At 43.2% G+C, this 22,501-nt stretch overlaps 1 protein-coding gene across 1 annotated transcript; it reads right to left on the bottom strand.

The window, feature by feature from the left end:
• Positions 1 to 408: 408 nt before the first annotated feature.
• LOC308464354 (uncharacterized protein) lies at positions 409 to 17,282 on the bottom strand. Its single transcript, XM_080983717.1, has 7 exons — positions 17,242 to 17,282; positions 14,624 to 14,844; positions 12,917 to 13,084; positions 11,676 to 11,858; positions 9,701 to 9,821; positions 1,851 to 1,964; positions 409 to 1,663 (listed from the first exon to the last, which is right to left on the bottom strand). Exons 3-7 carry the CDS (start codon positions 13,004 to 13,006, stop codon positions 1,491 to 1,493), a joined length of 681 nt encoding a protein of 226 aa, XP_080839843.1. The 5' UTR covers positions 13,007 to 13,084; positions 14,624 to 14,844; positions 17,242 to 17,282; the 3' UTR covers positions 409 to 1,490.
• Between the last annotated feature and the right edge of the window lie 5,219 nt (positions 17,283 to 22,501).

Below are 22,501 nucleotides of genomic sequence, written 5' to 3'. Positions count from 1 at the left end.
AGTCAAACTCGTGGTTTGTATTGTACAGGCTGTTGCTAAGGAAAGACACAAGACAAACATGTTGGCTGCCCAAATTATCTCGATTCCAAAAATGGTACTTGCAGTTTTAACTGTGCTTCCGTCCTCCGCGCGACAGACAGGACAGCGATGCAAGATTAAACAGAATTTACGTATTAGGGAAGCTGCTATCCATTTATATCAGTTTTACCAATCACAGGAAACAGAAGGACATTCTGTGTTGGCAATATTTGTGTTGATAATTACCTGCTCAGAAAATGGCAACCAAAATGATCAGGTGTGTGGAACAACTTCCATATGAGTAATGGTTAAAATATCTGGGACTTTCTAGTTTAGAAAAAAGGAAGTCCAGGGATGGGGTAAGGGTGCCATTACAAATGATGCACGGAGTTAAGAAAGTGGGTAGCCGTTTTTATTTGCCATGCATAATCGTGGAACTGGGGGTCATACGATGAAGCTGATTGGTGCGAGATTGTGAAACAGGATGCAGAGCTAGATAGGCCTTTGATGTAATCCAGCAGGGACCTTCTGATGGAAAAATGTACATTTACCATCCAAGCGCCATCTCAGCAAAACATCTGCTTTAACTTCTCCATGGGAGTATATTTAACTGTGCAAGTAAGTTTCCCCATGGCTAACTCTTAAGAATGTGGGAGCACCCATACTTCGGAACTCCCTTATTGAGGCAGGCACCCAATAAAAATATATTTGTTTAGTCAAGCCTGTTCAGACCTGTAGAATAATGATCATAGAATTGTAGAGTTGGAAGGGACCCTTAGGATCATCTAGTCCAACCCCCTGAAATATAGGAATATGCAGTTTTCTCACATGGGGATCGAACCAGCAACCTTGGCATTATCAGCATCACACTCTGATCTGGTTTTTAGCTTAGCATGGATTTTAATTGTTTTTGAATGTTTTATATAGTTGTTTTTAACTGATAATTGCATTGTTTTGTTCTTCTGCTTTGAGTTTGTTGTTGTTGTTTACAGTCCAGCTGTATATAAATTTTATGAAATAAATACGTTTTGAGGCAATTTTTGTACGTTCCTTTCATTAGTAATATGTATTTGTATGCACCCTTTATGCTAGTAGACCCATTTTTGTACAGTGGTACCTCGGGTTAAGTACTTAATTCGTTCCAGAGGTCCGTTCTTAACCTGAAACTGTTCTTAACCTGAAGCACCACTTTAGCTAATGGGGCCTCCTGCTGCCACTGCGCCGCCAGAGCACGATTTCTGCTCTCATCCTGAAGCAAAGTTCTTAACCTGAGGTACTATTTTTGGGTTAGTGGATTCTGTAACCTGAAGCGCATGTAACCTGAAGTGTATGTAACCCGAGGTACCACTGTACACATTATTTGACTGGAGAATTGCATGGCAAAATTCAGTGTGAATTTCAAAGAATGGCTGTGTTTCGGTTTGCACGTTGTTCAGAATGCACGAACGAGGCCTCCCCACCACAATGCTTACTTACACATCATAAACTGGATAATGATCTTTAGAAACAATGAACATGACAATATCGTGAATCTTGAGGCATGTAGTAGGGTTGAGGATGCCACTGAACGTCATTTTCAGTGTAGAATCAGAAGGTTGCTGGGGCCAGGACTTGTAAAATGCAAAATCTTCTTCTCTAGATGTCCCTGTGTGAACATAAAAACCAAGTGAAGCAGGATCTGCATACAACTGAAGATTTGCACATGAAAAGAGCTTTAGGAATCTGCTCAGCGCTTGTGTGGGCTCATGCTTGTGTCAACAGGCAATTCCAACTGGGTGGTGTACAAGCATACTGTTGAGTACTACCAGAAAAAAAAGCACAGTATATAATACCTGTAGCTGTCATGGAGCGCAATCTATTTTGGGAGTCTAATAGAACCGCATTTGAGGTAAGGAAGTAGTGTAGGAGCTCTGGTTCAGGATCGTACACCCCCAGGAATCCTCTTCCTGTAATGACATTGAAAAAAACCAAATAAACCAAAGGTCATAGGCCTGCTCTCTCTGCCTAGATTTCTTCTAGGTGATCTGCAGTCATCCAGGTTTGTTTGTATCCACAATTTCCAATGCAGCAACAAACTTCTTTGCATCTTTACTTGCAGGACCAGGCATCGGACTTCCCATACTCAAACCCATATAAATAAGAGACCAATAAGACTGGGTTTTGGGTAAAAACAGGCCACAACTTCATTGAATATAGTGGTACCTTGCTTCTCAAATGCCCTGGTACTCAAACGCCTTGGTTCTCAAATGCTGAAAACACAGAAGTAAGTGTTCCGGTTTTCGAACGTTTTTTGGAAGCCGAACATCTGATGCGGCTGTCGGCTATTGTTTTTGGGGTGTCTGCACCAATCAGAAACTGTGCCTTGGTTTTTGAACATTTTGGAAGTCAAACGGAATTGCGGAATAGATTAAGTTTGGCACTTCTGTTTTTGCGATTTATTTTGCGTTTTTGTTTTTGAGGCTTTTTCGGTTAATTTGTTTTTGTGACTGTGTGGAACCCAGTTCAGCTACTGGTTGATTGATCGTGCTACTGTGGAAATGGATAAAAGCCAAACAATGACTATCATCAGTGCAGGTAAGAAAAAATAATAATTTTAATTTTCATCATCTACAATACTGTTTTCTTTATTTTATAGTACAGTACATTGATTATTGCTTTCATTTTATGGATCAATGGTCTCATCAGATAGTAAAATGCATGTTAAATTGCTGTTTTAGGGGTTGTTTTTAAAAGTCTGGAATGGATTAATCTGTTTTGCATTACTTTCTATGGGAAAGGGCATCTTGGTTTTGGGGCACTTTGGTTTTGGAACAGACTTCCGGAACGGATTAAGTTTGAGAACGAAGGTACCACTGTACAGATGAAAGAAGTCTGGCTTGGGCATGAAGCAATCTAAATACTTCCGGCCCACCAGCTGAAAGTGACGTGTGGTCAATCCAGGCGGGGGTTCCTAAGACTTACACCCAATAGGGTGGCCCCCGCAGGGACTGCCATCTGGGGGAGAGCCTTCAGCTCTGGCCCCCCTGGGTACGCAGACATGGCCACGCCCCCTAGATCCCTTTAACACAGCGTTTCTCAACCTGTGGGTCCCCAGATGTTGTTGGACTACAACTCCCATTATCCCTGAGCTCTGGCCTTGCTAGCTAGGGGTGATGGGAGTTGTAGTTCAACAACATCTGGGGATCTACAGGTTGAGAATTGCAGCTGTAATTAACAATATTAGAAGAACTTAAAAGAAATTGAATTGAATAATTAGTTGACTGAGGAGTTGCTGAAGAAATATAAAACAAGGATGCAGAAAAGGGGAGGTATGGGGAAGTCCGGAAAGTAAGGTTTATGAAAAAATGGCTATGAAATTATACATGTTTATATGTTTGTATGTTGGTGTATTGTGTATTGTTTTTTTTTTTTATTTTGTGTTTGGAAAATTAATAAAAATTTATTAAAAAAAAAAAAAAAAGAGAAATGCTGCTTTAACAGGATACCCCAATGTGATAACACATGTGATAAGGCTACATAGAAAAGTATTGATTAATAAAAGACTGGGCCAGGAATTTATCTCATCGGATAAAGTTAAAAAAAGAGGAGTAGTGATTTATGCAAAGGAGAGACTATCACCGAAATTTATCTTTAAAGATGACCAAGGAAGATTTGTGGCAATTGAAATTCAAATACAAGGAGAGAAATTCTTAATAGTAGGAGTTTACGCACCAAATGAGGGGAAATCTGAATTCTTTAAAAAGTTGCATGAGACCTTGATGGACTATTTGGACTATAATATGATTTTGATGGGAGATATGAACGGAGTGGTATCTACAAATATGGACAAGGCACAAAGACAGGTAGTCACTAAGGATGGTAGACTACCGAAAACCATTTTTGAGATGACAGACAACTTGGATTTAGTTGATATCTGGAGAACAAAGAATCCCTTGGCTAGAGAGGGAACCTTCTTCTCTGAAGCCAAAATGACATGGACAAGAATTGACCAAATATGGGTAACTAGAGGAATGGCACCAAAGACAAGAAAAGTGGAAATTTGTCCAAAAACCTGCTCCGACCATAATGCTGTGAAGATGGAGATGAAACTAACACCAACTGGCTCTTTCAGATGGAGGATGAATGACACCTTATTTAGAGATGAAGAAGTGACTAAGAAGGCCCAAAAAACCTTGAGAGACTATTTCGAGATAAATATGAACACTAATGTTGAAAAAAGAGTAATCTGGGACGCAAGCAAAGCTGTTATGAGAGAGTTCTTGATACAACAGAATGCAATAAAGAAGAGAATTCAAAATGAGAAGAAGGATAAAATATTGGAGAAAATAAAGGAAAGTGAAAAGAAATTGAGAGCAAAACCAAAGTCGCAAGAGATCTTGAGAGAAATAAAGCTATATCAAGTACAATACATGAAAATGATGAATCAGGAGATAGAATGGAAAATTAAACAAATGAGACAAAAGACATTTGAGTCGGCTAATAAATGTGGGAAATTGTTGACTTGGCAAATGAAAAAAAGACAAAAACTAAATACTATTATAAATTTAGAAGTGGAAGGAAAGAACATACAGAACCCAGTTGAGATTAGAAACTGTTTCCAGAGGTATTTTAAACAACTATATACACAAGGGCCACAGAAAGAAATTGATCTAGACCGATTTTTGAAAATAAATGGATTACAAAAAATCTCTCAAGAAAATAAATTAATGCTGAACTATAAAATAACTGAACAGGAGGTAGAAGGTGCCATTCAGAATATGCAATTAGGTAAATCTCCAGGACCGGATGGACTGACTTCTAGATATTACAGATCCTTAAGAGAATGGTTAGTACAACCTTTAAAGGAAGTCTGTAATGAAATAATGGATGGGAAAAGGGCGCAAGAGTCGTGGAAGAAAGCGTATATCACACTTATACCGAAAACAGAGACTGAAAAGACGCAGCTTAAGAACTACCGCCCCATATCACTGCTTAATGTGGATTATAAAATTTTTGCAGACATTTTGGCTAAAAGACTAAAAAAAGTGTTAGTGGAAGTGATTCATAAAGATCAAGCAGGCTTTCTCCTGGGTAGACACTTGTCTGATAATATGAGAAACATAATTAATATTTTAGAAAAATTACAAGTGAATATTAATACCAAGGCAGTTTTGATATTTGTGGACGCGGAGAAAGCTTTTGACAATATTTCTTGGAGTTTTATGAAGAAGAATCTACAGGGGATGGGGGTAGGCCAAGGCTTTGGAAACGGTATAAGTGCAATTTATTCAGAACAAAAGGCTAAATTAATTGTTAATAACGTGGTGACGGAGGAATTTAAGATAGAAAAAGGGACACGACAAGGTTGCCCAATTTCCCCATTGCTTTTTATATCGGTCCTGGAGGTTTTGCTGAATATGATTAGAAGGGACCAATTGGTTAAAGGTATACAAGTCGGAGCTAAACAGTACAAATTGAGAGCATTTGCAGATGACTTAGTATTGACATTACAGGAGCCAGAATCTAGTACCAAAAGAGTTTTGGAACTGATTCAAGAATTTGGTCAGGTTGCAGGATTTAAACTGAATAAGCTAAAAACAAAGGTCTTAGAGAAAAATTTAACAGCGATTGAGAGAGAGAGGTTTCAGAATGAGACAGGATTAGCACTGGTTAAGAAAGTGAAATACCTGGGGATTAACATGACAGCTAAAAATGGGAATCTATTTAAAGACAATTATGAAAAATGCTGGACTGAAGTGAAAAAAGATTTAGAAATCTGGTCAAATTTGAAGCTTTCACTGTTAGGCCGTATTGCTGCGATAAAAATGAATGTATAGCCTAGAATGTTGTTTTTGTTTCAAACATTGCAAATTTTGGATAAAATGGATTGCTTCAAGAAGTGGCAGAGAGATATTTCTAGATTCGTTTGGCAGGGCAAGAAGCCTAGAATAAAATTTAAAATACTAACGGATGCAAAGGAAAGAGGTGGATTTGCCCTGCCAGACCTTAAACTTTATTATGAATTAGCAGCTTTTTGCTGGCTGAAAGATTGGCTGCTTCTTGAAAACACAGACATTTTGGATTTAGAAGGTTTTAATAATGTATTTGGATGGCATGCATATTTGTGGTATGATAAGGTCAAAGCACATAAAGCATTTAAAAATCATATTGTCAGGAAAGCATTGTTTAATGTCTGGATAAGATATAAGGACCTACTTGAAAATAAACCCCAAGGTGGTTGTCACCGATGGAAGCGAAGGCTCAGAAAAAGCTCAATATGGAGGCCAAATGGCCGAAATATTGGGAAATTTCTGAACAAGAGGGAGACAGATTGAAATTGCAGAGTTTTGAAAAACTAAAAAATAAAGTGCGAGATTGGCTTCATTATTATCAGATAATGGAGGCATATAATTTGGACAAGAAAATTGGCTTCCAGGTGGAAAAATCAAAATTGGAAACAGAACTGTTAGAACCCAAAACCAATATTTTGTCAAAGATGTATAACTTGCTGTTGAAATGGAATACTCAGGATGAAACGGTGAAATCTGCTATGATTAAATGGGCACAAGATGTTGGACATAACATAATGATGGTTGACTGGGAACAGTTATGGACCACAGGTATGAAGTTTACGGCATGCAATGCCTTAAGAGAGAATATTATGAAAATGATTTACAGGTGGTACATGACACCAGTCAAGCTAGCAAAAATCTATCATTTGCCCGATAATAAATGTTGGAAATGTAAAGAAACTGAAGGTACATTCTTTCACCTTTGGTGGACGTGCCCAAGGATTAAGGCTTTCTGGGAGATGATTTATAATGAAATGAAAAGGGTATTTAAATATACCTTTCTGAAGAAACCAGAGGCCTTTCTCCTGGGCATGGTTGGCCAATTGGTGCTAAAGAAGGATAGAACTTTCTTTATGTATGCTACAAGAGCAGCAAGAATACTTATTGCAAAGTATTGGAAGACACAAGATTTACCCACTCTGGAAGAATGGCAGATGAAGGTGATGGACTATATGGAACTGGCGGAAATGACTGGCAGAATCCGAGACCAGGGAGAAGAGTCGGTGGAAGAAGATTGGAAGAAATTTAAAGACTATTTACAGAAATACTGCAAAATTAATGAATGTTAGAATGATGTCGGATTGAAGTTAAGTGGTTCTTAGCAGCAATGTTAAAAGGAATATGTAAAAATGAATTATTAACAGGTGATAATTTAAAATTATTATATTTTAAGATAAGAGATTAAGATAAAATCAAAGAGGGAAAGGATTTGCTGAACTAACTAACTTGAACTGGAATACAAAAAGGGAGGTGTGAGGAGGTCGGGGAAACAAGCAAATGAAAGATAAGACATGGAAAGACTAATCTGTTTTTTAATTGTTTTTATCTTGTATTTTCATTTTTTATTTTTTTTCTTTATTTCTTCTTTCTTTTTTTGCTTATTTTTGTAATATGTTGAAACTTTAATAAATATCTTTTTTTTAAAAAAAGGATACCCCAATGTTTGGAGGGGCAGGCGGGGACTACAACCTTGAGGGAAGCCCACCATTGGCTCCGCCCCTGGCTCTGCCCACGCCCCAGCCTGCATCCCCATTGGCCAATACAGGGTGCAGGCTAGGATCTGGCTTCTGATAGGTGGCGGGGGCTTATGCCCTCACCGCCTATCAGGAAGGACACTGCCGTTTGAATTCCACCGTCGGTACCCCAGTGAAACCTCTTCCGTCCAGCAATGCTGCCACACCAAGAGAGGTGAGCGGACTTGTTATTTAGTTTGTTCTTAAAGTATTAATCAACCGCTTAATTTTAAAGAATAATAATCTCTGAGCAGTGTGCAACTTAAAATCAATTTAAAATATAATTAAAACAAAAATACAACATGAAGCCAGTAAAAGCGGCAGTATAAAAGCAATTCAGATAATTCAAATAAATAATAATAAAACAACAACAACAGGGTCTGATCTGAAGGGCCAGGGTAAGCCGGGCAAAAGGATATTTCATTGCAAGACACTTAATGCAATGGAGGAGTGCTGCTTGGCATGCAGAAGGTTCAGCCCCTGGTATCTCAGCGCTTCACATTTCCACATCAGTTTGCATTTTAATATAATTTCTGTTATGTGCTGAAGTTCTCACCCTGGGCCAGCAGGGGGATACTGTAGATAGTTATGCAAATAAGGGATCGAAAGTGACGTTCAGTGATTGGATAGTTTTAGAAAGTTGTTATAGTAGCGTTGTACTGGAGCTCTATATAAGCAGGCTGACTGAACCCTTCAGTTCAGTTCTATCCTGGCCTGTGAATAAACAAGAGCTGTTTGAAGAATTGCTGTGTCGTCTGATATGTTCACCCACAACTTAACGATTTACTCCTAATATGAACATTTGTATGCAATTTTGTGTTATATGTTTTTGCAGAACAATTTCCATTAAAACAATGCATTTTCGTATATGTTATTTTCACCAATATATGCATTTTTATGGACATTTTGTCACCATATATGTATTTTTGTACATACCGCTTGGCTGGACACCTGCACTGCAATATTTATAAAAGTGTGAATTTTGAAGAATGGGCTGTGTTTTGGTTCTTGTGTTGTTTTGGAAAGTGTGAAGTCGTTTCGGCTTTCAATGAGAACTCTCCCCTAAGTAATTGTGGTTCATCTTTTTCTTTTCTTTTCTTTTTTGTTCTTGTCTATGTTTGTTCTTACTACACTTTACTTCGAACCCACTCTCTAGATCTGCTTTGCAAGACGAGCAGTCTAAAAATGTTTTTAAATAAATAAAACACAATCACTTTATCTCTGGAGCTTCGAGGCCAACTGGCAAATGAATTGCTTTTGATTTACCACATTTGTCTGTAGAAATCAAACACCAAGCCAAATACGGTTATTTGTACAAGCCAAAAACAGCAGTGGAGTTTCTTTAGGTAATGACAGATATATCTAAATTGTGCGCTTAAATCAGTCTTCTGCTATGCTGTCAGGAAACAGAGGAAACAGGAAAATGCACAACGCACACACAGAGTAATATTAGGGAAGGCAGAATATTAATCAAACAGGATTAAGAGTGGAAAACTGTAAGAAAAAGAGAGATCGGGTGTGATGCTGTCATTCCAGCATCCAACTAGAATTTGGGAGACCCGAGTTCAAATTTCCCCTGTCATAAAGATCACTCGGTGACCTTGAGCTGGTCACTGTCTCTCAGTGCAGCCTAACTCACAGGGTTGTTCTGAAGATAAAATGGAGAGGGTGGATGGAGCCAGGTACGCTAAAGGTACCACTGACCTTTAGGTCCAGTCGTGACCGGCTCTGGAGTTGCGGCACTCATCTCGCTTTATTGGCCGAGGGAGCAGGTGTACAGCTTCCGGGTCATGTGGCCAGCATGACTAAGCCGCTTCTGGCGAACCAGAGCAGCGCACAGAAACGCCGTTTACCTTCCCGCCGGAGCGGTACCTATTTATCTACTTTCACTTTGACATGCTTTCGAACTGCTAGGTTGGCAGGAGCAGGGACCGAGCAACGGGAGCTCACCCCGTCATGGAGATTCAAACCACCGACCTTCTGATCAGCAAGTCCTAGGCTCTGTGGTTTAACCCACAGCACCACCCGCGTCGCCAGGTACGCTACCTTGAGCTATTTGGAGGGAAAAGGCGTTATAAATGCAATCCATAAATCAAAAGGACAGAACTTGTCCCTTACCACTTGTTTTTACCACGTATACAGGACACGATTTCTTGTTCTCCTCTGAGGTGCACCCATTTAGCGTGTGGAAATCTAACAGCTGCAGCGACGCTCTTATCTCTTCCAATAAAACGTCAAGCTATAAAGAATTGAAAGGAGAAGTCTTCAGAGCCCAGGCTTCACATCCTGGCAGTATTTGCACTGATGGGCCATCAGTTTGGATGTACACAATGGAACTGGCTAAAGCTAAAGTACATTTTGCAACAATATGCAGGGGTGACAAAAGGAACCTCTACATTAGGGCTGCATAAGTTGTGGTCCTCTGGTTGCTATTGGACTTTGCTGGTTCACCTGGATGTGGGATGGGGTGCTATCTTGTTGTTGGCTTCAGGCAGTGGAAAGTCTTGATCTGGCCTGAGTGCCATTGACGCTTCACCCCAATGAAAAGCAGGGTTGCAACCAAGCAGCATCAGTGGCAGAGAGACAAAGGCTGTTTGCACATTACTGCTATAAAGCCACAACTAGGTCACTCTTTTTCTCAGTTCATGTTGACGTTGGTTTGAGGGAAAGTGCATCAGAACACAGTGTTTCCTAAGAAATGACAGAATAGATATGGACTGTGGCTAGTGTTGTTTGTGCATCTCTTCTCAGTTCCACGATGGGAGCGCATTGGGTGCAGTGCAAACAAGAGTCTGCACACAGCCTTAGCAACAAGACCATTGGGAAGGCAGGTGGGAGGATGTTGGCCTACTAACCCACCCCACACCTGCCTTGTCAATGCAGCTTCCCAACAAAACAAGTTGCTTATGATCAGCAATGTACTGACAAATTCAGAAGTGCAGGATCACTCCATAATAGTCATGGCTATGCTTCCTTGCATCCACACCCCCTTCTAAGATTATAAATCTAAGATTGTGCAATAACCTAATGCAATAATAATAATGAGGGGTGCATTGCAACAATCAATACAGATCTTCACATGTTGCCTTTCAGCTACTTCTATTATTTTCTGTGCGCCTGATTCAGAATGCTCCAGCATCCTTTTTTGGGGAGTGACTTAAATTGTGTTTTCCTCCAAGTTCCATTGTATGAAACAAAACTTGCACACCATTCTCTTGAAACTGTAGCATCTTGTGTTTTCCCTGTTCCCAAATGCTGAGCTTTGGAGCATAAAGAACAATTCCTCCTCGTTCTTCCTGAGTGCCTTCTCCAGAGTGACCCTAGGAACCAATCCTCAGTGGCTGACTCACTGTCTTTCACTCTGATTGGCTCCAATCAGCACAAAGGGAGGGATGCCCTCTTCCCGGGCCCTAAGGAAGTCAGGTTATCCTCCACCAGGGCCTTCTAGTGATGGCTCTGACCTGGTGGAATGCTCTGTCCCATGAGACCAGGGCCCTGCAGGATTTAACTTCCTTCCACAGGGCCTGTAAGACCCTGGCTTAGACCTATTCCGCCTGGCTTTCAATTTGAACTTAGCCTGATCTTTTATTCCCCTTCCTTCCCTCCCCCTCCCCTTTTTATGACGATTACCCGCTCTGGATCCCACAGCTAATTCTCCCCTGGTCTCCTCGCTGGCCCAAATAGGACTAATTTAGCCAGCTAGCCCTGGTGATCATCAAATGCTTATTGGATGGATTTCCCCCAAAATTGATTTTTGAATTCTGAATTTATTGTTATTCACATTTTATACTGTATTTTATGCTTTTTTTGTTGTTGCAGCAATTAGGTGTTTTAAATTTGATGTTAGCCACCCTGAGCCCAGTTTTCTGAACCGGGAAGGGCAGGGTATAAATAAAAATGTATTATTTATTATTATTATTATTCTCAGTGGCTAATAACTCTCCCCTTTCATGCTGATTGGGCAGCTCTATTTCACCAGAGACAGGGACCCTGCTGGCAACCTGTTAGCAGAAATAGCCAAGGGTCTTTAACCCCGCGTGAGCCTAGCCTGTTATACTTCTGCTGATGAGTTCTGGTTCTTTTTGTTTTTTACCTGGCTCCCGTTTCTGAAGGCCAAAGAAAATCGGGCCGATTCTTTTTCACTGACAAATTGGAAAATTCTCCTTTGTCGTCTTCGGCACAGGCGGTTGCACAGACTGTCCAGGTTGTCCGCTTGGCAAAGGCAGAGGCCAAGAACTTTGTCATATCCCTGATAATCTTTGGGGAGAGCACAAACCTAGTAGAGAAAGTGAGATGAACGTAAGGGCTGGCACTCAGTGGGGCTGATCCAATGAAGCTGAATGCTGGAAGATTTGGGGGAGACAAAAGAAAGGGTATATTTACACAGTGCAAAATTAAACTACAGAATTCACTTCCACAGGAGGCAGTCATGGTGACCACCAACTTGGATGACTTTGGAAGGCTACATTCTACCTTCACTGAGAAGAATATCTGCTGCTCAGAATCACAAGGTGGGAGAGGGCTGTTGTCCTTAAATCCTGCTTGTGGACTTTCAGTAATGGGCATCTGGTTGTCAGGACTCTGGAAACTGGCCAAAAAGGTGACCCACGACTCCAAAAAAAGGACTGAAAATGTGATCTGTGGGTCAGGAAGCCTACAAAGGACTGAAAACATGACCCGCAGGTTAGGACTTGGAACGATGATCTGCTGGTCAGTCCTCTGAAAAATGACTGTAAACATCACTGCAAACATGAGCGAAAATGTCACCCACAAATCAAGATTCTGAAAAATGAGCTGCTGCTTGACAGATGTGCTCAGAGCAGAGGACAATGAGTGTGGGAGTAGCTGCTTCAGCTTTGAATTCATCTTTAGGTGGGAAGTTGAAACACTCTCCTCTTTTGTACATTCCGGTCCCGCTCCGCTTGCTGTCAAAGGTGCTAATTAGGAGCTAAGGAAATCCTGAAAAACCTGAGCAGCGACCTAGCTTAAATCTAAAGCCTTGCTAGACCTTAGATCCAAGCTGTTTGGCACTTCAGGTTTTGTAATATTGTTGTGACTGAGAAGCCGCAGCACCAGCAGAATTTACCATGAGCAATGGCTGTGTCCTTTGGCAGTTGGCAAGCTTGGCGCTTGGGAAATCTACCGAAACTGAGGGCACAGTTGCTTAAGAAACTTCAGATGAAGGGAAACTGACTGGAAATGGGCAAAGCTGGAAAGATCAGTTACCCAAAATGAAGCAAGAGAATTTAGACTTTTAAAAAAACAACCCCAAGCATTACTCACAGCCATTCAGTGGGAACTGGCTGACTTGTGTTAAGACATAACTTGCAGTACCTTGTCTGAGCAGTAGTGGCTCCATCCTTCCTGAGTTAAGCATTGCCCCTCTTCGTTCCGGACAGCACCATCTCTACAGATGTCATACATCTGCTTGACGCAGTCCCATCTCCGGTCTTCTATAGGGCTTTTATACCCAGAGGCACACGGGCACTGGGCATCACTAGGCTGCAATGAGAATACGATGCCCGTGTTTTGCATTTATTTATTTTTGTTAGCTCAGTGATTCACACCACTTTTCTTGATTTATTCTTAATTTGAAAGAAAGAGAGAGAGAGAGAGAGAGAGAGAGAGAGAGGAAGGAAGGAAGGAAGGTGTGTTCCTCTAGAATTAAAAAAAGGTAACCAAAATGACCCAAACCACAGGGCATCTTTCCCTATGGGGAAAGGCTACAAAGTTTGCAGCATTTTATTTTAGAGGAAGGTTCAATCTATGGCATTTCCAGGAAGTGCTGGGAATTGCCTGCTAGTCAGCATCATCAATATTGAGCTGGATGGACCAATGGTCTGAGTTGGTATAAAGAAGCTTCCTATGTTCCTATAGCTTAAGGGAGGGACTATAGCTCAGGGGCAGGGCATCTGTTTTGCATGTAGAAGGTGCCTGGTTCAATCCCCAGCACCTCCAGGGAGGGCTAGGAACCCCTGCCTGAAACCCTGTAGAGCTGCTGTCAGTGTAGACAATAGTGAGTTATATGGAGCATGAGACTCTTAGGACTCAGCTACTTAAGTAAAGAAGCAATGATTTGAATGCGCTATAAAGATGCAACACCAGATGGCATCAGAGAGCAAGAAATTTTCATACATGATTTTCCATAGGTTTCCCCCCCTTTGGTTATAACAATCTAATTTCTGACTTATTTATAGCATTTTCCCCCTGTGTGTAGATCCACCCCCTATCTCAGGGCCGTGGGTTCAAACCCCACATTGCGTGAAAGATTCCTGCATTGCAAGGGATTGGACTAGATGATCCTTGTGGTCCCTTCCAGCTCTATGATTCTATGATCTATGGAGCAGCATTCTGGCTTGAAAAGGAACCTTTTCCACTAGGAAGTGGGAGGATATTGACAAAGTTTATAAAATTATGCATAGGATGGAGAATGTGCTAGGGAGAAGGTGTTCTCTTAGCACTAGAATTCGGGGACATCCAATGGAAGCATTTGGTGGGAGGTTCAAGGATGGGCAAAAGGCAGGACATCCTTTTAAGTGGTTTGTGGAATTTAAGGCCACCAGATGCAGTCATATAGGGGACGCGGGTGGCGCTGTGGGTTAAACCACAGAGCCTAGGACTTGCCGATCAGAAGGTCGGTGGTTCGAATCCCTGTGACGGGGTGAGCTCCCGTTGCTCGGTCCCTGCTCCTGCCAACCTAGCAGTTCGAAAATACGTCAAAAGTGCAAGTAGATAAAGAGATACCGCTCTGGTGGGAAGGTAAACGGCGTTTCCGTGCGCTGTTCTGGTTTGCCAGAAGCGGCTTAGTCATGCTGGCCACATGACCCGGAAGCTGTATGCTGGCTCCCTCGGCCAATAAAGCAAGATGAGCACTGCAACCCCAGAGTCGGTCACGACTGGACCTAATGGTCAGGGGCCCCTTTACCTTTACCTTTAGATGCAGTCATGGCTACTCTTTTACTTGACTTTGGAAGGTGCTTGGACAAATACATAGAGGATGAGGGCGCTTCCAGCTGACCCAGCTATTCAGCCTGCAGTTACCTGGAACACTCGGCCTTCCCGAAGGCAGACACATGTTCTTTGACCTTCCTTGGGCTGCACAGCCTCCGAACCACATGGGAAGCAAGCTGCTTGGCCCAGCTTAGCATTGAAGAAGTTCACAGGGCAGGCAACACATGAATGGGAGGGAGACCTTCCTGTTGAGCGAAAGGTGCCTTCTGGGCACGGGAAAGGGGTTGAATCGCTACCCAGGCAGAAAAAACCTGAAAGCAAAATGCATGACATGAAATCGGGATGAATACAGGGATGTTGACAGGTAATGTTATGGAGCACTTACCTTCAAAGGATGGACTCTGGATGAGGATTGCAGTTGGAAACTTTCAGTTGCCTGTGATGCATTGGATATTACCCTTGCTTTTTAAGGTTAACAGCACATCAATCACTCAGCAGCAAAACAAAGACCCTTCAACTCCTCAAGGCCATAAATGCAATATGTAATTTATCTGAAATTTTCTGTTTGGCTCTTAACCTACATGGGTAATGAGAAATCTGTGTTGTTACTAGGATGTTAAAGGCATGGTGAGGTTTTTTGTTTTATTGGTTTTTAAATTATGCAGTTCAGTCAAGCAATCATTCAAATATTTCACAGAGTTATAGAATCTTAGAGCTGCAAGTCCAACCCCCTGCAATGCAGGAATCTCAGCTGCAGCATCTTTGACAGATGGCCACCCAACCTCTATTTAAAAACCTCCAAGGAAAGAAAGTCCCCCACCTCTCGTGAGAGACTGTTGCACTGCTGAACAGCTCTTACTGTCAGAAGGTTTTTCCGAATGTTTAGTCGGAATCTCCTTTCTTGCAACTTGAAGCCATTGGTTCGAGTCCTACCCTCCAGAGCAGGAGAAAACAAGCATGCTCCCTCCTCCATGTGACAGCTCTTAAGATATTTGAAGATGACTATCCTATCTCCATGGGATGTGGGTGGCGCTGTGGGTTAAACCACAGAGCCTAGGACTTGCCGATCAGAAGGTTGGCGGTTCAAATCCCTGCAACGGGGTGACCTCCCGTTGCTCGGTCCCTGCTCCTGCCAACCTAGCAGTTCGAAAGCATGTCAAAGTGCAAGTAGATAAATAGATACTGCTCCGGAGGGAAGGTAAACGGCCTTTCCATGTGCTGCTCTGGTTCGCCAGAAGCGGCTTAGTCATGCTGGCCACATGACCCGGAAGTTGTACACCGGCTTCCTCGGCCAGTAAAGCAAGATGAGCGCCGCAACCCCAGTGTCGGTCACGACTGGACCTAATGGTCAGGGGTCCCTTTACCTATCCTATCTCCTCTCAATCGCCTCTTTTCCAGGCTAAACATACCCAGCTCCTTCAAGCGCTCCTCATAAGGCTTAGTTTCCACACCTTTGACCATCTTGGTTGCCCTCCTCCTCAGCACACGTTCCAGCTTGTCAACATTGTGGCACCCAGAATTGGACACAGTGTTCCAGGTGTGGTCTGACCAAGGCAGAATAGAGTGGTACTATTACTTCCCTTGATCTGGACACTATACTTCTGTTGATGCGGCCTAGAATAGCATTAGCTTTTTTTGCTGCTGCATCACACTGTTGACTCATATTAAGCTTGTGGTCCACCAAGACCCCTAGATCCTTTTCACATGTACTGCTAGTAAGCCAGGTGTCCCCCATCCTATATTTGTTCATCTGGTTCTTCCTGCCTAACTGCAGAATCTTTCGTTTGTCCCTACTGAAATTCATTTTGTTAGCTTGCCCCCAGTTCTCCAATCTGTTAAAGTCATTTTGAATTCTGATTCTGTCTTCTGTGGTATTAGCTACCCCTCCCAGTTTGGTGTCATCTGCAAATTTGATGAGCATCCCCTCAATTCCTTCACCCAAGTCATTTATAAAGACATTGAACAACAACTGGCCCAGGACAGAACCCTGCGGCACCCCACTTGTCACTTTTCCCCAGCATGACGAGGAACCATTAATGAGTACTTTTTAGGTTCGGTCAGTCAACCAGCTACAAATCCACCTAACAGTTACCTCGTTCAACCCACATTTTACCAGCTTCCTTTCAAGAATATAGTGGGGGACTTTGTCAAAAGCCTTACTGAAATCAAGATGCAGTAATTCTATCAAGAAGAGAAATCACTTTGGTCTGGCATGACTTATTTTTGAGAAACCCATGTTGGGTCTTAGTAATCACAGCATTCTTTTCTAAATGCTCACAGATCAACTGTTGAATTATCTGTTCTAGGACCTTCCCTAGTATCGATAAGCTCACTGGTTGGTAGTTACCTGGGTCTTTCTTTCTCTCCTTTTTGAAGATGGGGACAACATTTGCCTGCCTCCAGTTTGTAGGGACCTCACCTGTTCTCCAATAATTCTTAAAGATATTAGACAAAGGCTCTGAATTACACCTGCAAGTTCCTTTATTACCCTTGGATGCAGCTCATCAGGCCCTGGAGATTTGAATTCATTTAAAGGAGCTAGGTGTTCCCTTACTACCTCTTTTCCTATCTTGGCCTGCAGCCCCCTCCTTACATCATTCATTCTGTTATCACCATGTTGGGCATCGCTGAAGAAAAATCTAGCAAACACAACAAACAAGTGCAGCTTAAAAAGCAAACCGACAAATCATTATTAGGCTACTTTATACCTGCTGGGCATGTCGAAGGGTTTCTTTGTCTTCTTGTGCAATTAAACTCATTCTCACAATCTTCTCCTTGTAGTTGCAAATTTCCAGTGTGGCCAGAAATGAAAGCAAACAAAATAAAGATAAGGCCAAGCATATTTCGTGGATTCAAAACATTCAGTTGTTTCAGCATTGATGGGCTTCCACTTTTAAATATTTCAGTATAGTAAGAGCGTGTAAATTAAACAAGGTGGAAATGGATCCCTCAGGATCAGATGACATAGCTGAGTTGCACTAGAACAGCTTTCACAAACCTGGTGCCATTAGCTCCAGGCAGCTATGTTTCAAAACCCAATTGAAGTCCAAAATTTCTGGAGAGCATCAGATTAGGAAAGGATGCAGTAGAATATCAAGGACAGGTGTGGCGATCTCACTAATTGACTTCCAATCAGTTTGTGAAATTCACATATGCAGGTTTCCAGTGCAGAGTAACTTAGGCTCCAACGGGTCTACTCTGAGTAGGATGAGAACTGCCTATAACATTGTGTCTTAAGCTCCCATGCTTTCCTGTTCTGATTCCTGGGTGGAATCTAGACATATATTAAAAAATGCTGTGAAAACGCTTTTTTAAAAAACGTTTTGAAAAATATATTGAATTTGCCATAAGCTCACCATTGCCATCTAGTGCCACATTTGTATAAGGCACTTAAAACATTGTATTTGCTGTTGAAGAGCTGCTGAGTCACTGGACCCATGCTATGCTAGGAGAAGTGCTGCAAACTGGAATTCTCCCTTATGTGCAGCTACAACTGAACATTGCCTGGCTGGGAAACCGATTCATTAGCCCACTGCAAAAGCAGGAAAGCTCAGCTCTGTGGTGGTAAGGGAATTCGCCCTTGCTGCGTTGTCAATTCAATTTGAAAAGTGTACTTTACTCCCAATAGGTGGCAGCAATGCTTCTCGTGCCGTGCAAAAAGGTCACAGTTTCTGAGCTGGGGCTACAGTTTAAGGCTGATCCTTCCTAACCAAATTCCTAAGTGTGTTTGAATATACATAAGCATAGCATCCTGGGATCATATGCTTGCCTTTTGTTTTTAACGCTTTCTATTCCAACTGTATAAGGGACGCGGGTGGCGCTGTGGGTTAAACCACAGAGCCTAGGACTTGCTGATCAGAAGGTCGGCGGTTCGAATCCCTGCAGCGGGGTGAGCTCCCTTGCTCGGTCCCTGCTCCTGCCAACCTAGCAGTTCAAAAGCACATCAAGTGCAAGTAGATAAATAGGTACCACTCCGGCGGGAAGGTAAACAGCATTTCTGTGCGCTGCTCTGGTTTGCCAGAAGCGGCTTAGTCATGCTGGCCACATGACCCGGAAGCTGTACTCCAGCTCCCTCGGCCAATAAAGCGAGATGAGTGCCACAACCCCAGAGTCGGCCGCGACTGGACCTAATGGTCAGGGGTCCCTTTACCTTTACCTATTCCAACTGTGTAGCTAAGATGTGCATGGAAAGGGATGTAGCTCAGTGATGGAGCCTCTATTTCGCACGCAGGTTTCCTTGGCATCTCTGGGTAGAGTTGGGGATGTCCCCTACCCTAAACCATGAAAAGCTGTTGCCAGGAAGCATGGAAAATACTCAGCTACATTAAGCCACTGTCTGACTTGGTATAAGGCAATTTCTCATAGCTGCATTAAAAAGGTAAAGGGACCCTTGACCATTAGGTCCAGTCGTGACCGACTCTGAGGTTGCCGCGCTCATCTCACTTTATTGGCTGAGGGAGCCGGTGTACAGCTTCCAGGTCATGTGGCCAGCATGAGAAACCTGCTTCTGGCGAACCAGAGCAGTGCATGGAAACGCCGTTTACCTTCCCGCCGGAGCGGTACCTATTTATCTACTTGTACTTTAACGTGCTTTTGAACTGCTAGGTGGGCAGGAGCAGGGACCGAGCAATGGGAGCTCACCCCATCGCGGGGATTCAAACCTACAACCTTCTGATCGGCAAGCCCTAGGCTCTGTGGTTTAACCCACAGCGCCACCCGCGTCCCTACATCAGCCTTTAACTGAGAAGCATGAGGACTAGAATTGTGTTTCATTTTTAGGGGAAGAATTGTAGAGTACAGTAGCTGAGCACAGCCCTTGCATGCAGAAAGTCCCAGTTTCAATCCTTGGCATTTCCCAGTAGGGCTGGGAGACACCCCTGACTGAAATCCTGCAGATTCGCTACCAGTCAGAGCAGACAGTACTGAGCTAGATGGATCATTATACTGACTCAGTACAACAGTACAGTCTACCACGATAAGCTTTGATTTGATAGTGTTTGGGATCTGTGTAAAATCATGCAAATTCAAGAGAATCTGTTTTCATTCCATTGGATCTAACTTTTATCTACACTCCAAAATGGCAAAGAGTGCCTATGTGAGCGTGTTTTCACTTTCTCGCTTTCTGCCTGTCTCAGGGTCGTGGTGGGGGTGCTCCAGGAGAGGATGGCGAGAAGCAGCCAGAAAGGGTGAGAAGGAGCCAGTGTGGTGTAGTGGTTAAGAGCGGTGGACTCGTAATCTGGGGAACCGGGTTCACGTCCCCGCTCCTCCACATGCAGCTGCTGGGTGACCTTGGGCCAGTCACACTTCTTTGAAGTCTCTCAGCCCCACTCACCTCACAGAGTGTTTGTTGTGGGGGAGGAAAGGAAAAGGAGATTGTTAGCTGCTTTGAGACTCCTTAGGGCAGTGATAAAGCGGGATATCAAATCCAAACTCTTCTTCTTCTCTTCTTCCTCTCAAAATTCCAAATATGGTCATGGGCCCCCAAAAGCTTGGCAACTCCCAGCATTCCTGCTTCCCAGTCAGACCACAAACAGAGTATGAAGATAACTATGGTTATCATATTCCAAAAAGTGAAAATCCAGACAGAAAAGTTGTTGAGCTGCCTTTTGGCCAAATTTGTTGAGCTTTCGTCTCCAAAAACAACACTGCTGACATGTGTTGCCATATGTCCGGATTTTCCAAGACTTTTTTTTGTGATTTCTGCCTGGACACTCCTTTCAACTGTGGGGTATTCCAGATGCATGGCAACCCTAAAGCTAAGAGCCCTATGCTACCACTGCCCCGCCCCCTAACACTGCCTCTGAACATGGAATGCCAGTTATGTGCTGTTGTTAATACCCAGCGATGGAGCTTTAATCCCTGGGCATTTCTCAATTCCCCTTTCAAAGCCATCTGAACTACTGGTCACCATCAGCAAGAGATGGCATGTACGCTGCCTATTTGCCCTCCTGCGGGCTGAGTTGCTGCTGCATGCTGGCATGGAGAAGAGAAGCAGAGAGATTGGCATGGTGGAAGCATGCTGGCAAAAGCACTGGATTGGCTCCAGTGGAACATTTTCTCCCTGCCTCCTGTCCATACGCCACCCCTGAATGCAGCAGCAACTCAGCTGGAGGGAGGTCAGGTCAGAGGTGCAGACTTGTGGCGCCATCCGGCACTCATCCTCACTGTGTCTTGTGACAGCCAATTCCCTACATGCGCTGCCTAGAGATCTATTTTTGCCTGCTGTGGTCTGCGGTGTGCTCCCTATCTAATTAAACTCCTTGGCAATTATATTCCCTGCAGGTGTTTGTTTTGCATACTGTGATCTGTTGACAAATGGCATTTGGCCATAAAGATAAGATATAATTGTTATAAAATGGATTTGACTGTTAGTAGCAGACAGTGGTAACTAACCTAATATACCAAGGCCCTTTTCTTCAGAACTACCACACCCGCTGTAAATCAATGATCCATCCATCCTTTCAACAGACTGAGGGACGAGCATTACTGTGAAGTTTCCCCCCTGAAAACCAGACGTTTTGAGAAGCTTTGCTGCCGCTGCCTCCTCCTCCTCCTCCTTTTTTTTGAAATCAAGTTTCTGGTCCTCTTGATCACAAAGAGGAGCTTGGGACACTTTGGGCAATTTCTTTGAATGGCTCAATGCACATTCATAGCGCACAGGTTCATGCTGCGAATTACTGTATTTTTCGCTCTATAAGACGTACCAGACCCTAAGACGCACCTAGTTTTTGGAGGAGGAAAACAAGAAAAAAAAATTCTGAATCCCAGAAGCCAGAACAGCAAGAGGGATCTGGCTTCTGGGATAGCCACGCGAAGCCTCTCCCGGGTAGCGGGATGAAGGCTCCCCCTGCCCAGAAGAGGCTGCACGCAGCTAAGCCATAAGCCAGGACAGCAAGCAGGATCACTGCGCAGCAATCCCTCTTGCTGTCCTGGCTTATGGGATAGCCGCACGCAGCCTCTCCCGGGCAGCGGGAGGAAGGCTACCCCAAGAGCCTCCTTGAGAAAAGTCCCCAAGAGCCGCACACATGCTCCACATGGCTCTTTAAAGGGAGCGCTGAGCAGAGCCTCCTGCCTGCATTCGCTCCATAAGACGCACACACATTTCCCCTTACTTTTTAGGAGGGGAAAGGTGTGTCTTCTAAAGTGAAAAATACGGTAGGTGTTGCAGCAATGAACCAAAGGTGGTGCGAGGGTTTGAAATGGCGGGGAGAAAAAACCTCCTTCTCAGATGTTGCCACAGTCAGGGACAAGTTGCTCATGTTTTTCCCGACAGAGACACTGAGCTTTCAACAGAGGCAGGAATGAGGAGGGGGAAAATCAACTGGTGAACCTTTGCCCCTTGCTATTAAACAATGCCAGAATTTTTCTTACTTGCTGGATTTTGTATTGGGTCATTATTCTATAAAGTTAGGAGGAAGGCTTGCTTGCTGACTTTATCTGTTGCACAGCTGCTAAAGGTCCAGCAATGGGAGTGGGGCAAAACAAAGAGCCCATAGACGTAGGGGTGGGACTAATCCAGCACATGCTCATACCTGCCTTTGACCTGTTTTCTTCATAATTGCTTTTCCAAAGAAATGTTGCCGTTATCCAGGCAATCTATATACAGGAGTGGCTCATAAAGAAGTTTATTGTCCCTAGAATCCCACTGTGTTGTTGAAGGTTCCTCCCACCTGCTTCTTCCAGAGAAATGGCTCTTGGCTATTTTTAGACATTGTGGCTTTAAGGTGTTGGCAGGGACTTTGCTTTTCAGGGCTGAGGCCGAGGTGAAGCAAAACTGTCCTGGCAACCATAGAAGTAAACAGCATGATAAGAAGGTGCACTTCTCTACCTCTGATTTCTGTGATGTTTCATAGAGTGAGTAATCTGTAGCCTCCCTCTCTCTTTCTATGCACACTGAATGCAATCCAAAAAGTGCTTGCTGGTCATTGACCGTATTAAAGATATTTGATTTGATCCAAAAAGTGATAT

This window comes from Podarcis pityusensis, assembly GCF_964106645.2.
Source record: "Podarcis pityusensis genome assembly, chromosome: 15".
Classification (NCBI taxonomy): Eukaryota; Metazoa; Chordata; class Lepidosauria; order Squamata; family Lacertidae; genus Podarcis; species Podarcis pityusensis.
This window is presented reverse-complemented; position numbering and strand designations above follow the sequence as displayed.

Coding starts and splice junctions, on each gene's coding strand:
- LOC308464354 (XM_080983717.1), bottom strand. CDS start 13,006: ATGTATGACATCTGTAGAGATGGTGCTGTCCGGAACGAAGAGGGGCAA. Junction 11,859..12,916: donor GCCACTACTGCTCAGACAAG/GTACTGCAAGTT, acceptor TTTCTCTACTAG/GTTTGTGCTCTCCCCAAAGA. Junction 1,965..9,700: donor ATACGTGGTAAAAACAAGTG/GTAAGGGACAAG, acceptor ATGTCATTACAG/GAAGAGGATTCCTGGGGGTG.